Source organism: Procambarus clarkii, chromosome 15, assembly GCF_040958095.1.
Source record: "Procambarus clarkii isolate CNS0578487 chromosome 15, FALCON_Pclarkii_2.0, whole genome shotgun sequence".
NCBI classification, from domain to species: Eukaryota; Metazoa; Arthropoda; class Malacostraca; order Decapoda; family Cambaridae; genus Procambarus; species Procambarus clarkii.
The window spans coordinates 21,016,505-21,033,901 of NC_091164.1; the positions used below are offsets into that span (position 1 = coordinate 21,016,505).

At 41.2% G+C, this 17,397-nt stretch overlaps 1 protein-coding gene across 1 annotated transcript in view; it reads left to right on the forward strand.

Moving 5' to 3' along the window:
* Positions 1-1,443, forward strand: part of LOC138364969 (nuclear speckle splicing regulatory protein 1-like) — a 34,253-nt gene extending 32,810 nt beyond the window's left edge. The window contains exons 3-4 of the mRNA XM_069325056.1: positions 738-919; positions 1,240-1,443. Of these exons, the coding sequence (XP_069181157.1) occupies positions 738-919; positions 1,240-1,443 (386 nt within the window). The remainder of the gene's footprint in view (positions 1-737; positions 920-1,239) is intronic.
* Positions 1,444-17,397: the final 15,954 nt, after the last annotated feature.

Here is a 17,397-nt window from a genome sequence, read left to right on the forward strand (position 1 = left end):
AGGGATAGTGAACACCACACCAAGGGTAGTGAACACCACGCCAAGGATAGTGAACACCACGCCAAGGATAGTAAACACTACGCTAAGGATAGTGAACACCACACCAAGGGTAGTGAACACCAAGCTAAGGTTAGTGAACACCACGCCAAGGATAGTGAACACCACGCCAAGGATAATAAACACTACATCAAGGATAGTGAACACCACGCCAAGGATAGTGAACACCACGCCAAGGATAGTGAGCACCACACTATGGATAGTGAACACCACACCAAGGGTAGTGAACACCAAGCTAAGGATAGTGAACACCACGCCAAGCATAGTGAACACCACACAAAGGATTGTGAACACCACGCCAAGGATAATAAACACTACATCAAGGATAGTGAACACCACGCCAAGGATAGTGAACACCACGCCAAGGATAGTGAGCACCACACTAAGGATAGTGAACACCACGCCAAGGATAGTGAACATAACACTAAGGATAGTGAACACCACACTTAGGATAGTGAACACCACACTAAGGATAGTGAACATAACACTAAGGATAGTGAACACCACACTAAGGATAGTGAACATAACACTAAGGATAGTGAACACTACGCTAAGGATAGTGAACACCAAACCAAGGGTCGATGAAAAGAAAACATCAATATTATGGTGCTTTTATTTTAACTAATTTGTTCGTCACATTTTTAACGTATTGCTCGACTACGTAAATTGTGATGTATTAGGAGTAGGCCACTATCTCCAGAGGAAGATCACATCTCGAGAAGATCACATCTCGAGAAGATCACATCTCAGGAAGATCACATCTCGAGAAGATCACATCACAGGAAAATCACATCTTGGGGAAATCACATCTCGTGAAGATCGCATCTCCAGAAGATCACATTCAAAGAAGATCACATCTCCAGTAGATAACATCTCCAGAAGATCACATTTGCAGAAGATCACATTCCCAGAAGATCACATCTCCAGAAGATAACATCTCCAGAAGATCACATCACCAGAAGATCATATCACGAGAAGATCACATCTCCAGAAGATCACATCTCGAGAAGATCACATCTCCAGAAGATCACATTCCCAGAAGATCACATCTCAAGAAGATAACTTCTCCAGAAGATCACATCACCAGAAGATCACATCACGAGAAGATCACATAACAGAAGATCACATCTCCAGAAGATCACATCTCAAGAAGATAACATCTCGAGATCACATCTCGAGAAGATCACATCTCGAGAAGATCACATCACCAGAAGATCACATCTCGAGAAGATTACATCTCGAGAAGAACACATCTCGAGAAGATCGCTTCTCGAGAAGATCACATCTACAGAAGATCACATCACCAGAAGATCACATCTCCAGAAGATCACATCTCGAGATGATCACATCTCCAGAAGATCACATCACCAGAAGATTACATCTTGAGAAGACCACATCACCAGAAGATCACATCCCCAGAAAATCACATCTCCAGAAGATCACATCTCCAGAAGATCACATCTCGAGAAGATCACATCTCGAGAAGATCACATCTCGAGAAGATCACATCCCCAAAGGATCACATCTCCAGAAGATCACATCTCGAGAATATCATATCTCTAGAAGTTATCACATCTCCGGAAAATCACATCTCGAGAAGATCACATCTTCAGAAGATCACATCTCCAGAGGAAGATCACATCTCCAGAAGATCACATCTCGAGAAGATCACATCTCTAGAAAATCCCGTCTCCAGAAGATCACGTCTCCAGAACATCACATCTACAGATGATCACATCTCCAGAAGATCACATCTCCAGAATATCACATCTCGGGAACATCACATCTCTAGAAGATCACATCACTAGAATATAACATCTCCAGATGATCACATCTCCAGAAGATCACATCACCAGAAGATCATATCTCGAGAAGATCAAACCTCCAGAAGATCACATCTCCAGAACATCACATCACCAGAAGATCACATCCTTACAAGATCACATCCCCAGAAGATCACATCTCCATAAGATCACATCTACAGAAGATCACATCTCCAGAAGATCACATCTCCAGAAGATCACATCACCAGAAGATCACATCTCCAGATGATCTCATCTCCAGAAGATCATATCACCAGAAGATCACATCTCGAGAAGATCACATCTCCAAAAATCACATCTCGAGAAGAACACATTACCAGAAGATCACATCCCCAGAAGATCACATCCTTAGAAGATCACATCCCCAGAAAATCACATCTCCATAACATCATATCTACAGAAGATCACATCTCCAGAAGATCACATCTCCAGAAGATCACATCACCAGAAGATCACATCTCCAGGTGATCACATCTCCAGAAGGTCATATCACCAGAAGATCACATCCCCAGAAGATCACATCTCCAGAAGATCACATCTTGAGAAGATCACATCTCCAGAGGGTCACATCTCCAGAAGATCACATCTCCAGAAGATCACATCTCCAGATGATCACATCTCCAGAAGATCACATCACCAGATGATTACGTCTCGAGAAGATCACATCCCCAGAAGATCACATCCCCGGAAGATCACATCCTTAGAAGATCACATCCCCAGAAGATCACATCTCTATAAGATCACATCTACAGAAGATCACATCTCCAGAAGATCACATCTCCAGAAGATCACATCACCAGAAGATCACATCTCCAGATGATCACATCTCCAGAAAATCATATCACCAGAAGATCACATCTCGAGAAGATCACATCTCCAAAAATCACATCTCCAAAAATCACATCTCGAGAAGATCACATCCCCAGAAGATCACATCACCAGAAGATCACATCCCCAGAAGATCACATCCTTAGAAGATCACATCCCCAGAAGATCACATCTCCATAAGATCACATCTACAGAAGATCACATCTCCAGAAGATCACATCTCCAGAAGATCACATCACCAGAAGATCACATCTCCAGGTAATCACATCTCCAGAAGATCATATCACCAGAAGATCACATCCCCAGAATATCACATCTCCAGAAGATCACATCTTGAGAAGATCACATCTCCAGAGGGTCACATCTCCAGAAGATCACATCTCCAGAAGATCACATCTCCAGATGATCACATCTCCAGAAGATCACATCACTGGTCAATATGCCAATTACTGAGAGCGGCGATGGAACACATTTTGCCCAAACCCCCCTGCAGTTTTCAAAATATCCCAAACATCCCAAATTCGACGCTTGAGCCATATTTTGGAGCCAAATTCTTGCTCTCTGCACGTATTCGAAGTTTTAAATAACGATTTTTTTCCGAAAATAGGCCAATAACTGGGAGCAGCAATAGGTCACATTTTACCCAAACCCCCCTCCAGTTTTCAAAATATCCCAAACATTCTAAATTCGACGCTTAAGCCATATTTTGGAGTCAAATTCTGGCTATCTGCACGTATTCGCTGTTTGAAATTACTACTTTTAATACTGAAAATATGCCAATTACTGAGAGCTGCGATGGGTCACATTTTGCCTAACCCCCCCCCCCTCGCTTGCAGTTTTCAAAATATCCCAAACATCCCAAATTCGACGCTTGAGCAATATTTTGAAGCCAAATTCTGGCTCTCTGCACGTGTTAGTAGTTTTAATTTACCATATTTTATACCGAAAAATATGTCAATTACTGAGAGCGGCGACGGGTCACATTTTGCCCAAACCCCCCTGCAGTTTTCAAAATATCCCAAACATCCCAAATTCGACCCTTGAGCCATATTTTAGAGCCAAATTCTGGCTCTCTGCACGTATTCGCAGTTTGAAATTACGAATTTTTATACCGAAAATATGCCAATTACTGAAAGCGGCGATGGATCACATTTTGCCCAAACCCTCCCTTTAGTTCTCAAAATATCCCAAACATCCCAAATTCGACGCTTGAGCCCTATTTTGCAGCCAAATTCTGGCCCTCTGCACGTATTCGCAGTTTGAATATACGATTTTTTTTACCAAAAATATGCCAATTACTGAGAGAGGCGATGGGTCACATTTTGCCCAAACCCCCCTGCAGCTTTCAATATATTATAAACATCCCAAATTCGACGCTTGAGCCATATTTTGGAGCCAAATTCTGGCTCTCTGCACGCATTCGCAGTATGAAATTACGACTTTTTATACCGAAAATGTGCCAATTTCTTGAATGCAGCGATGGATCACATTTTGCCCTAACCCTCCCTGCTGTTTTCAAAATATCCCAAACATCCCAAATTCTACACTTGAGCCATATTTTGGATCCAAATTCTGGCTCTCTGCACGTATTCGCAGTTTGAAATTACGACTTTTTTTACAGAAAATAGGCCAATTACTGAAGGTCAGGTCAGGTCAGGTTGAGTCAGGTCAGGTTGAGTCAGGTCAGGTTGCGTCAGATCAGGTTGCGTCAGGTCAAGGGTTATCAGGTCATTTTGCGTCAGGTCAGGTAGCATCAGGTCAGGTTGCGTCAGGTAAGGTTGCGTCAGGTCAGATTGTGTCAGGTCAGGTTGCGTCAGGTCAGGTAGCGTCAGGTCAGGTCTGGTTGCGTCAGGCTAGGTTGCGTCAGGTCAGGTTGCGTCAGGTCAGGTTGCGTCAGGTCAGGTTGCGTCAGGTTAGGTTGCGTCAGGTCAGGTTGCGTCAGGTCAGGTAGGGTCAGGTTAAGTTGCGTCAGGTCAGGTTGCGTCAGGTCAGGTTGCGTACAGGTCAGGTTGCGTCAGGTCAGGTAGCGTCAGGGCAGATAGCGTCAGGTCAGGTCAGGTTGCGTCAGGTTAGGTGGCGTCAAGTCAGGTAGCGTCAGGTCAGGTTGCGTCAGATCAGGTTGAGTCAGGTCAGGTAGCGTCAGGTCAGGTTGCATCAGGTCAGGTTCCGTCAGGTCAGGTAGTGTCAGGTCAGGTTGTATCAGGTCAGGTCAGGTTGCGGCAGGTCAGGTTGCGTCAGGTCAGGTTGCGTCAGGTTAGATGTCATTACCTAAACCATGACTGACATATGAAGGTGATAGTATCTGTGTTCCAGTAACATGTGTGAGAGAATCCTTGTGAACCACATTTATTCCTGATAGAGTCTGTACGTACCAGAAATATCGAAGTTTAACTGTTTTACGATATATAATGAGATAAAGAGAAAGATATGTATAGAGAGAGAAAGACATGGAGACAGAGAGAGTAAGCCACACAAGCACACATATACTCAAACTGAGACATATATGAAAGTTTTACGTGTTCATTGTTGACTGAAAATCCGGAATTCTAGGTTCGATTACCAGTGGCTGCAGAAATGGCTTGGGCACATTTCCTCTCACCTAATGCAGCTGTTCACCTAGCAGTAAATATGAACCCAGTACTTAGTCAGCATGTTGGGGGTTGTATCGTGGGGTAGGGTAGTAATTGGACCTACTAAGCCGTTCACGACATAAAATGTTTGGGCACATTTCCTCTCATTAAATGCATCTGTTCACCTAGCAGTAAATTGGTAGCCAGGAGTTAGTCAGCATGTTGTGAACTGGTATCATGGGAGAGCGAGAGAGGCAGAAATACAGAGAAAGAAACAGGCATAACATACAAAGTCAGAAAGAGAACAGAAGAGAGGAAGATCAGAGGAAGATGAGAGAGAGAGACAGCGAGAGAACGGCAACAGCCTTTTTGTATAAATTAGCTGTCCTCACTCCTACTCTGCAGATAAGGAGAAAAAACTCTTACAATGTTGATTGCCCTTTTTTCTAACTAATAGCTTACCACAATTCCTACAACTTCTCTCACAAAGTGAAAATAGTCCCTTTCAGTACCATAAAAGTTAGTAAATTATTAACCTTCATGAGTCAAAAAAACACTTGAGTTTCTCTCTTTAAATTTTACTTCCGTGTATATTAATTTAAATGCCGAAAAATGCCCTCAATATTGTCTAAGTTATCAACGTGTTGGTCTCCTTCTGGGCTTCACACTCCCCCTTCAGCTTCCAGTCAAGATGTCATCCTCCTCCTCCTCCCCAAATAGCCCAAACAAAAACCCATCCACGCCAGGCAAATTTACGTCGGAGCTTTACCCTGTTTATTAACGCCCAAATACAATAATTACAGATATTATTTACTCAAACGTATCAAAGTTAACTGTTGCAGCCAAATATATATTTTGTTCAGCTGGAATATTGGAGCATTAAACCGCCGACGACATGTTACCAAATTACTCAATATAAATATAAGAACCAGCTTTGGAAAACTTGGCGACCCCAGAATGGCCTAGTCGGATGGGAATCTGTTCTCATGAGAACTGACGTGTGTTCGAGTCTGTCAAAACGGTGTAACTACAGGGCACAGATTTGTGTGTGTCCCGTCCTGTAGCTGCGTCCGTCCATCTCGACTGTGAGGTCTCTGGGTAGCTAAAACTTGACCTGACCTGACCTGACCCTGGGATGTGGGGAAGGGTGGAAGTCCGGGGGCCCACGGACCCACACCTGGACCCGAGTTAGATTAGGTAAGGCGAGGTCAGGTCGTGTCGGGTCAGGTCGTGTCTATATAATAAAATAAATAATATATAATATCTGTAATCTAATATCAAATGTAATGTAATTTAATGTAATATCTAATGTAATCTGTATATCTAATTTAATGTAATATCTAATGTAATCTGTATATCTAATGTAATGTATATTTAATGTAATATATATGTATAATGTCTATATAATAAAATAAATAATATATATGTATAATGTCTATATAATAAAATAAATAATATGTCTATATCTAATGTCTGTAATGTAATATCTAATGTAATGTAATGTAATATCTAATGTAATGTAATGTAATATCTAATGTAATGTAATATCTAATATAATGTAATGTAATGTAATCTAATGTAATAATCTAATGTAATCTGTATGTCTAATGTAATATAATGTATATAATGTAATATGTATATGTAATGTATATAATGTAATATGTATATGTAATGTATATAATGTAATATGTATATGTAATGTATATAATGTAATATGTACATGTAATGTAATGTATATGTAATGTAATGTATATGTATATGTATAATGTAATATGTATATGTATATGTAATATATAAATGTATATGTATATGTAATGTATATGTATATACATATCTATATTAGTATATTTTGGTAGCAGTCTTTCCTGTAGACATATATTATTAAATATGACCGAAAAAGTAAGATTAATAATTCTAACACGAATTTTCTCAATCTTTCGTACATTATGTTTCACTGTTGGAGGTAAATCAAAAATCACTTCTCCAAAATTCATTTTTATTTCTAGTCTGACGCGACACGGGCGCGTTTCGTAAAACTTATTACATTTTCAAAGACTTCACAAATACACAACTGATTAGAACTTGCGTTTCCCTGATTTTATATCTACATTTGAGTGAGGTGGGAAGGGTGATGTGGCATTACATTTGAGTGAGGTGGGAAGGATGATGTGGCATTAACACAAGACAGAACACTAGAGGATATTAATAGGGTATTAAAAGTATCAACACAAGACAGAACAGAAACAATGGGTATTGAATAGAAGTGTTTGTAGAAAGCCTATTGGTCCATATTTCTTGATGCTTCTATATTGGAGCGGAGTCTTGAGGTGGGTAGAATATAGTTGTGCAATAATTGGCTGTTGATTGCTGGTGTTGACTTCTTGATGTGTAGTGCCTCGCAAACGTCAAGCCGCCTGCTATCGCTGTATCTATCGATGATTTCTGTGTTGTTTACTAGGATTTCTCTGGCGATGGTTTGGTTATGGGAAGAGATTATATGTTCCTTAATGGAGCCCTGTTGTTTATGCATCGTTAAACGCCTAGAAAGAGATGTTGTTGTCTTGCCTATATACTGGGTTTTTTGGAGCTTACAGTCCCCAAGTGGGCATTTGAAGGCATAGACGACGTTAGTCTCTTTTAAAGCGTTCTGTTTCGTGTCTGGAGAGTTTCTCATGAGTAGGCTGGCCGTTTTTCTGGTTTTATAGTAAATCGTCAGTTGTATCCTCTGATTTTTGTCTGTAGGGATAACGTTTCTATTAACAATATCTTTCAGGACCCTTTCCTCTGTTTTATGAGCTGTGGAAAAGAAGTTCCTGTAAAATAGTCTAATAGGGGGTATAGGTGTTGTGTTAGTTGTCTCTCGGAGGTTGCATGGCTTTTCACTTTCCTTCTGATGATGTCTTCGATGAAACCATTGGAGAAGCCGTTATTGACTAGAACCTGCCTTACCCTACAGAGTTCTTCGTCGACTTGCTTCCATTCTGAGCTGTGGCTGAGAGCACGGTCGACGTATGCGTTAACAACACTCCTCTTGTACCTGTCAGGGCAGTCGCTGTTGGCATTTAGGCACATTCCTATGTTTGTTTCCTTTGTGTAGACTGCAGTGTGGAAACCTCCGCCCTTTTCCATGACTGTTACATCTAGAAAAGGCAGCTTCCCATCCTTTTCCGTCTCGTAAGTGAAACGCAGCACGGAACTCTGCTCAAATGCCTCCTTCAGCTCCTGCAGATGTCTGACATCAGGTACCTGTGTAAAAATGTCGTCAACATACCTGCAGTATATGGCCGGTTTCAGGTTCATGTCGACTAAGACTTTTTGCTCGATGGTACCCATGTAGAAGTTTGCAAACAGGACACCTAGGGGAGAACCCATGGCGACCCCATCTACTTGCTTATACATGTGCCCATCCGGGCTCAAGAAGGGTGCCTCTTTAGTACAAGCTTGGAGTAGTTTCCTCAGAATACTTTCTGGCATGTCAAGATGTAATGTACGAAAGATTGAGAAAATTCGTGTTAGAATTATTAATCTTACTTTTTCGGTCATATTTAATAACATATCTATATATATATAATGTCTATATACTAAAATAAATAATATGTCTATATCTAATGTCTCTAACCTAATATCTAATGTAATGTAATGTAATCTGTATATCTAATGTAATGTATATATATAATGTTTATAAAATAAATAAAAAATTAAAAAATAAAAATAAAATAAATAAAAATGAAAAAATAAAGCGCCGAATGAATCGTAAATCGTCGGGTAAATCGTCGGGTAAATCGTCGGATAATTTTTACCCGTGTAAAAACGGGTAAACCCGACAGGTAAACCCGACGGGGTTTACCCGTCGTGTAAGTCGTCGAATAAATAAAATAAAATAGTCGAAAATCTGTTCTCATGATAACTGAGGTGTAAACTGTAAATTAAACATGTCGGGTAAACTGTCAGGGTAAAGCGTCGGGTAAACCGTCGGGTAAACTGTCAGGGTAAAGCGTCGGGTAAACCGTCGGGTAAACCGTCGGGAAAACGTCGGATAAATCGTCGGGTAAACGTCGGATAAAGCGTCGGGTAAAGCGTGAAAGACCCCTGCCAGTGTGTTGCTGGAGACCCCTGCCAGTGTGTTGCTGGAGACCCCTGCCAGTGTGTTGCTGGAGACCCCTGCCAGTGTGTTGCTGGAGACCCCTGCCAGTGTGTTGCTGGAGACCCCTGCCAGTGTGTTGTTGGAGACCCCTGCCAGTGTGTTGCTGGAAACCCCTGCCAGTGTGTTGCTGGAGACCCCTGCCAGTGTGTTGCTGGAGACCCCTGCCAGTGTGTTGCTGAAGACCCCTGCCAGTGTGTTGCTGGAAACCCCTGCCAGTGTGTTGCTGGAGACCTCTGCCAGTGTGTTGCTGGAGACCCCTGCCAGTGTGTTGCTGGAGACCCCTGCCAGTGTGTTGCTGGAGACCCCTGCCAGTGTGTTGCTGGAAACCCCTGCCAGTGTGTTGCTGGAGACCCCTGCCAGTGTGTTTCTGGAGACCCCTGCAAGTGTGTTGCTGGAGACCCCTGCCAGTGTGTTGCTGGAAACCCCTGCCAGTGTGTTGCTGGAGACCCCTGCCAGTGTGTTGCTGGAGACCCCTGCCAGTGTGTTGCTGGAGACCCCTGCCAGTGTGTTGCTGGAGACCCCTGCCAGTGTATATATATACATATATATATATATATATATATATATATATATATATATATATATATATATATATTTATATATATATATATATATATATATATATATATATATATATATATATATATATATATATATATATATATATATATATATATATATATGTCGTACCTAGTAGCCAGAACTCACTTCTCAGCCTACTATGCAAGGCCCGATTTGCCTAATAAGCCAAGTTTTCATGAATTAATTGTTTTTCGACTACCTAACCTACCTAACCTAACCTAACCTAACTTTTTCGGCTACCTAACCTAACCTAACCTATAAAGATAGGTTAGGTTAGGTTAGGTAGGATTGGTTAGGTTCGGTCATATATCTACGTTAATTTTAACTCCAATAAAAAAAATTGACCTCATCCCTTATGAAATGGGTAGCTTTATCATTTCATAAGAAAAAAAATAGAGAAAATATATTATTTTATGAAAACTTGGCTTATTAGGCAAATCGGGCCTTGCATAGTAGGCCGAGAAGTGCGTTCTGGCTACTAGGTACGACATATATATATATATATATATATATATATATATATATATATATATATATATATATATATATATATATATTTATATATATATATATATATATATATATATATATATATATATATATATATATATATATATATATATATAATTTTTTTTTTATATTTTCGGTTTAAAAAGACGTAATTTCAAACTGCGAATACGTGCAGAGAGCCAGAATTTGGCTCCAAATTATAGTTAACGAGTCGAACTTGGAATGTTTGGGATATTTTGAAAACTGCAGGGGGGGTTTGGGCTTTCGGCCCGCCTCTCAACTGTCAATCAACCAATTATTACTAACTAATAAAAAACATTCTACACACACATACCCAGGAAGCAGCCCGTAACAGGTGTCTTACGCCCAGGTACATATTTACTGCTTGGTAACAGGGGCATCAGAATGATAGCAACTCTGTTGATTTCCGTTTGTTTCATCACCGGGGGATCGCATGAGCTAGGATTACGAGTCGAGAGCGACGTCCACTCAGCTATAAAGCCCCCTAGTTTGTGTATTGGTGCAAAAGATAATTTGGGAGAGGTTAGGGGAAAGGAAGGATGTTTGGTGGCCTTGAAGGCTTTGGAGGGGAGGGGGGTTGCCAGTTATGAATTTAAATTTTTATTTTTTTTTATTTTTGGATATATATGCAAAAGACGTTGCGAGATGTAGTAAGAAAAGTTTTTCTGACTGAGGTTAGGTACTGTCTGATTGACTTGTATGTTAGGAAAAAGAATACTTATTAGAAACTTAGATGATCTTTTGAAATGTTGCTTAGCAAATAGTTGCAAATTACTGTGTAAGAAGTCTATGGTTACCCTACCCTAAACAAACACACGTGAGCACAATTAGTCCACGGGATTTAGAGAGAGTGAGAGTGAACAGGGAAATAGTAACAAAAAATGTGACAATGAGGAGAAACTATGTCATTCAAACGTTAACCATATAAATTACAGTAACACTAACCGAGCGTCCACATACATATTCCAATCAATTTACATAAATAAACATCCACAAATATATATTCCTTTAAAATGGACACACGCAGATAGTTACAGTACACATGTCAGTTCAATTACTGGTACACATAAACACTCATAGCTGAACGTGTCTGTCGATCTTGACAATAGTACACATGGATACGCACACAAAACAGTCCATTATCAATTAATGTGTGTGTGTGTGTGTGTGTGTGTGTGTGTGTGTGTGTGTGTGTGTGTGTGTGTGTGTGTGTGTGTGTGTGTATGTGTGTATTTATTTTCTCCTTGTATTTACTATATGAATCTGCAGAATCGAGTTATTAGCTATTGGACCCAGCCTATCAAATATATGTATTTTTCCTTTTTTTATATCTACTGCATCTATTTCTCTCTAACACACACACACACACACACACACACACACACACACACACACACACACACACACACACACACACACACACACACACACACACACACACACACACACACACACACACACACACACACACACATACACACACACACACACACACACACACACACACACACACACACACACACACACACACACACACAAACACACACAAACTGGAGGCCTACCGTCTAAACGGAGAGAGTTCGTTGGTTATAATCCTAATGGTTCCATATCGAATCTCAGTTGATGCAATAGCAAATCGATAGATATTCTTTAACCTGATTAACCTGTTCACCGGCTCCCCTTCGACCGGAGAGCCGGTCAGCCGAGCGGACAGCACACTGGAATTGTAATCCTGTGATCCCGGGTTCGATTTCGGGCGCTGGCGAGAAACAATGGGCAGAGTTTCTTTCACCCTGTGCCCCTGTTACCTTGCAATAAAATAGGTACCTGGGTGTTAGTCAGCAGTCACGGGCAGCTTCCTGGGGGTGGAGGCCTGGTCGAGGACCGAACCGCGGAGACACTGACAGCCCCGAAAGTCATAATTTCAAACTGCGAATACGTGCAGAGAGCCAGAATATGGCTCCAAAATATGGCTCAAGCGTCGAATTTGGAATGTTTGCGATATTTTTGAAACTGCAGGGGGGGGGGGGGGAGGTTGGGCAAAATGTGACCCATCGCTGCACTCAGTAATTGGCATATTTTCGTTAGAAAATGTCGTAATTTCAAACTGCGGATACGTGCAGAGATTCAGAATTTGGCTCTAAAATATGGCTCAAGCGTCGAATTTGGGATGTTTGGGATATGTTGGAAACTGCAAGGGGGGTTTGGGCAAAATGTGACCTATCGCAGCTCTCAGTAATTTACATATTTTCGGTATAAAAAGTCGTAATTTCACACTGTGAATACATGAAAAGAGACAGAATTTGGCTCCAAAATGTGGCACAAGCGTCGAATTTGCGATGTTTGTGATATTTTAAAAACTGCAGGGAGTACTTGGGCAAAATGTGATTCATCGCAGCTTTCAGTAATTGGCATAATTTTGGTATAAAAAGACATAATTTCAAACTGCGAATACGTGCAGAGAGCGAGAATTTGACTCCAAAATATGGCTCAAGGTTCGAATTTTGGATGTTTTGGATATTTTGAAAACTGCAGGGGGATTTTGGGCAAAATGTGACCCATCGCCGCTCTCAGTAATTGGCATATTTTCGGTATAAAAAGTCGTAATTTCAAAATGCGAACACGTGCAGGGATCCAGAATTTGGCTCCAAAAAATGGCTCAAAGGTGGAATTTGGGATGTTTTGGATATCTTGAAAATTGCAGGGGGGGGGTATGGGCAAAATGTGACCCATCGCTGCACTCAGTAATTGGCATATTGTCGATATGAAAAGACGTAATTTCAAACTACGAATACGTGCAGAGAGCCAGAATTTTACTCCAAAATATAGCTCAAGGGTCGAATTTGGGATGCTTATGATACTTTGAAAATTGCATGGGGGAGGGGGGGGGCTTGGGCAAAATGTGACCCTTCGCAGCTCTCAATAATTGGCCTATTTTCGGTATTAAATGTCGTAAATTCAATCTGCGAATTCGTGCAGAGAGCCAGAATTTGGCTCCAAAATATGGCTCAAGCTTCAAATTTGGGAAGTTTTGGATATTTTAAAAACTGCAGGGGGGTTTTGGGCAAAATGTGACCCATCGCCGCCATAAGTAATTGGCATATTTTCGGTATAAAAAGTAACTTCAAACTTCAAATTCATTTAGAGAGCCAGAATTTGACACCAAAATATGGCTCAAGCCTCGAATTTGGGATGTTTGGGATATTTTGAAAACTGCAGGGAGAGTTTGGTGAAAATGTGACCCATCGATGCTATCAGTAATTAATATATTTTCAGTATAAAAAGACGTAATTTCAAACTGCGAATATGTGCAGAGAGCGAGAATTTGACTCCAAAATATGGCTCAAGCGTCGAATTTGAGATTTTTGGGATATTTTAAAAACTGCAGGGAGTGTTTGGGCAAAATGTGATCCATCGCAGCTTTCAGTAATTAGCACATTTTTGGTATAAAAAGACGTAATTTCAAACTGCGAATACCTGCAGAGAGCGAGAATTTGACTCCAAAATATGGCTCAAGCGTCGAATTTGAGATGTTTGGGATACTTTTAAACCGCAGGGAGGGTTCGGGCAAAATGTGATCCATCGCCGCTTTCAGTAATTGGCATATTTTCGATATAAAAAGTCGTTTGCGGATATTTTGCGGATATTTTGGGATATAAAAGGATGTTTGCGATATTTTGAAAACTGCAAAAGGGGGGGGGGGCAAAATGTGACCCATCGCTGCACTCAGTAATGGCTTATTTTCTGAATAAAAAGTTTTAATTTCAAACTGCAAATACGCGCAGAGATCCAGAATTTGGCTCCAAAATATGGCTAAAGGGTCAAATTTGTGATGTTTGAGATATTTTGAAAACAGCAGGGGGGTTTGGGCAAAATGTTACCAATCGATGCTCTCAGTAATTGACATATTTCCGGTAAAAAAAAATCGTAATTTTAAACTCCAAATACGTGCAGAGAGCCAGTGTTTGACTGCAAAATATACCTCAAGGGTCGAATTTGCGATGTTTGGGATATTTTGAAAACTGCAGAGTGGGTTTGGGCAAAATGTGACCGATCGCTGCTATCAGTATTTAACATATTTTCGGTATAAAAATTCGTAATTTCAAACTGTGAATACGTGCAGAGAGCCAGAATTTGGCTCCAAAATATGGCCCAAGCGTCGAATTTGGGATGTTTGGGATATTTTAAAAACTGCATGGAGTGTTTAGGCAAAATGTGATACATCGCAGCTTTCAGTAATTGGCATTTTTTCGGTATAAAAAGTTGTAATTTCAAAATGCGAATACATGCAGAGAGCCAGAATTTGGCTCCAAAATATGTCTCATGGGTCGAATTTGGGATGTTTATGATACTTTGAAAATTGTATGAGGGAGGGGGGGGGGGGGCTTGGGCAAAATGTGATCCATCGCTGCTTTCAGTAATTGGCATATTGTCGGTATAAAAACACGTAATTTCAAATTGCGAATACGTGCAGAGACCCAGAATTTGGCTTCAAAATATGGCTCAAGGGTCGAATTTGGGATGTTTAAGATATTTTGAGAATTGCAGGGGGGTTTGGGCAAAATGTGACCCATCGCCGCTCTAAGTAACTGGCATATTTTCGGTATAAAAAGTCGTAATTTCAATCTGCGAATACGTGCAGAGACACAGAATTTGTCTCCAAAAATATGGCTCAAGCGTAGAATTTGGGATGTTTGGGATATTTTAAAAACTGCAGGGAGTGTTTGGGCAAAATGTGATCCATCGCAGTTTTTAATAATTGGCATATTTTCGGTATAAAAAGACGTAATTTCAAACTGCGAATACAAGGAGAGAGCGAGAATTTGACTAAAAAATATGGTTCAAGCTCGAATTTGGGATGTTTGGGGTACTTTGAAAACTGCAGGTAGGGTTCGGGCAAAATGTGATCCATCGCCGCTTTCTGTAATGGCTATTTTCGGTATAAAAATTCGTATTTTCAAACTGCGAATACTTGCAGAGATCCAGAATTTGCTAAAAAATATGGCTCAAGGGTCAAATTTGGGATGTTTGGGATATTTTGAAAACTGCAGGGGGGTTTGGGGAAAATGTTACCTATCAAGCTCTCAGTAATTGGCATATTTTCGGAATTTCAAACTGCGAATACGAGCAGAGAGCCAGAATTTGGCTTCAAAATATGGGTCAAGCGTCGAATTTGGGATGTTTTGGATATTTTGGAAACTGCAGGGGGGTTTGTGCAAAATGTGATCCATCGCAGCTTTCAATAATTTGCATATTTTCGGTATAAAAAGACGTAATTTCACACTGCGAATACGTGCAGAGAGCGATAATTTGGCTTCAAAATATGGCTCAAGGGTCGAATTTGGGATGTTTTGGATACTTTGAAAACTGCAGGAAGGGTTCGGGCAAAATGTGATCTATCGCCACTTTCAGTAATTGGCATATTTTCGCAGGGGTTTTCGGCAAAATGTGACCCATCGTCGCTCTCAGTAATTGGCATATTTTCGGTATAAGAAGTCGTAATTTCAAACTGCGAACACGTGCCGAGAGCCAGAGTTTGGCTCCAAAACATGGCTCAAGCTTCGAATTTGGGATGTTTTGGATATTTTGAAATCTGCAGGGGGTTTTGGGCAAAATGTGACCTATCGCCGCTCTCAGTAATTGGATTATTTTCGGTATAAAATGTCGTAATTTCAAACTGCTATTACGCAGAGAGCCAGAACTTGGCTCCAAAATATGGATCTAGCGTCGAATTTGGGATGTTTGGGGTATTTTGAAAACTGCAGGAAGGGTTCGGGCAAAATGTGATCCATCGCCGCATTCAGTAATTGACATATTTTCGGTATAAAAAGTCGTAGTTTCAAACTGCGAATACATGCAGACAAAATATGATCCATCGCCGCTTACAGTAATTGGCATATTTTCGGTATAAAAAGTTGTAATTTCAAAGAGCGAATACGTGCAGCAAACCAGAATTTGGAGGCTTAAGAGAGGGATGCAGAGGCTCAAGAGAATGATGCAGGGGCTCAAGAGTATGATGCAGAGGCTTGAGAGAGGGATGCAGAGGATCAAGAGGGAGATGCAGAGGCTTAAGAGAGGAATGCAGAGGCTGAATAGAATGATGCAGAGGCTTAAGAGAGGGATGCAGAGGCTTAAGAGAGTGATGTAGAGGCTCATGAGAGTGATGCAGAGGCTCAAGAGAGTGATAGAGAGGCTCAAGTGAGGGATGCAGAGGCTCAAGAGAGTGATTCGGAGGCTTACGAGAGTGATGCAGAGGATTAAGAGAGTGATGCAGAGGCTTAAGAGAGGGATGCAGGGGCTCAAGAGAGGGATGCAGATGCTCGAGTGAGGGATGCAGAGGCACAAGAGAGGGATGCAGAGGCTCTTGAGAGTGACGCAGAGCCTCAAGAGAGGGATGCAGAGGCTTAAGAGAGCGATGCAAAGGCTTAGGAGAGGGATGCAGTGGCCCATGAGAGGGATGCAGGAGTTCAAGTGAATGATGCAGACTCTCAAGAAAGGGATGCAGAGGCTTAAGAAAGTGATGCAGAGGCTCAAAAAAGGGATGCAGAGGCTTAAGAGAGGGATGCAGTGGCTTAAGAGAGTGATGCAAAGGCTCAGGACAGGGATGCAGAGGCTCATGAAAGGGATGCAGGAGTTCAAGAAAATGATGCAAAGGCTCAAGAAAGGGATGCAGAGGCTTAAGAGAGGAATGCAGAGGCTCAAGAGAGTGATGCAAAGGCTCAAGAGAGTGATGCAGAGGCTGAAGAGGGAGATGCAGAGGCTTAAGAGAGTGATGCAGAGCTTCAAGAGAGTGATGCAGAGGCACAAGAGAATGATGTAGAGGCTAAAGAGAGGGATGCAGAGGCTTAAGAGAATGATGCAG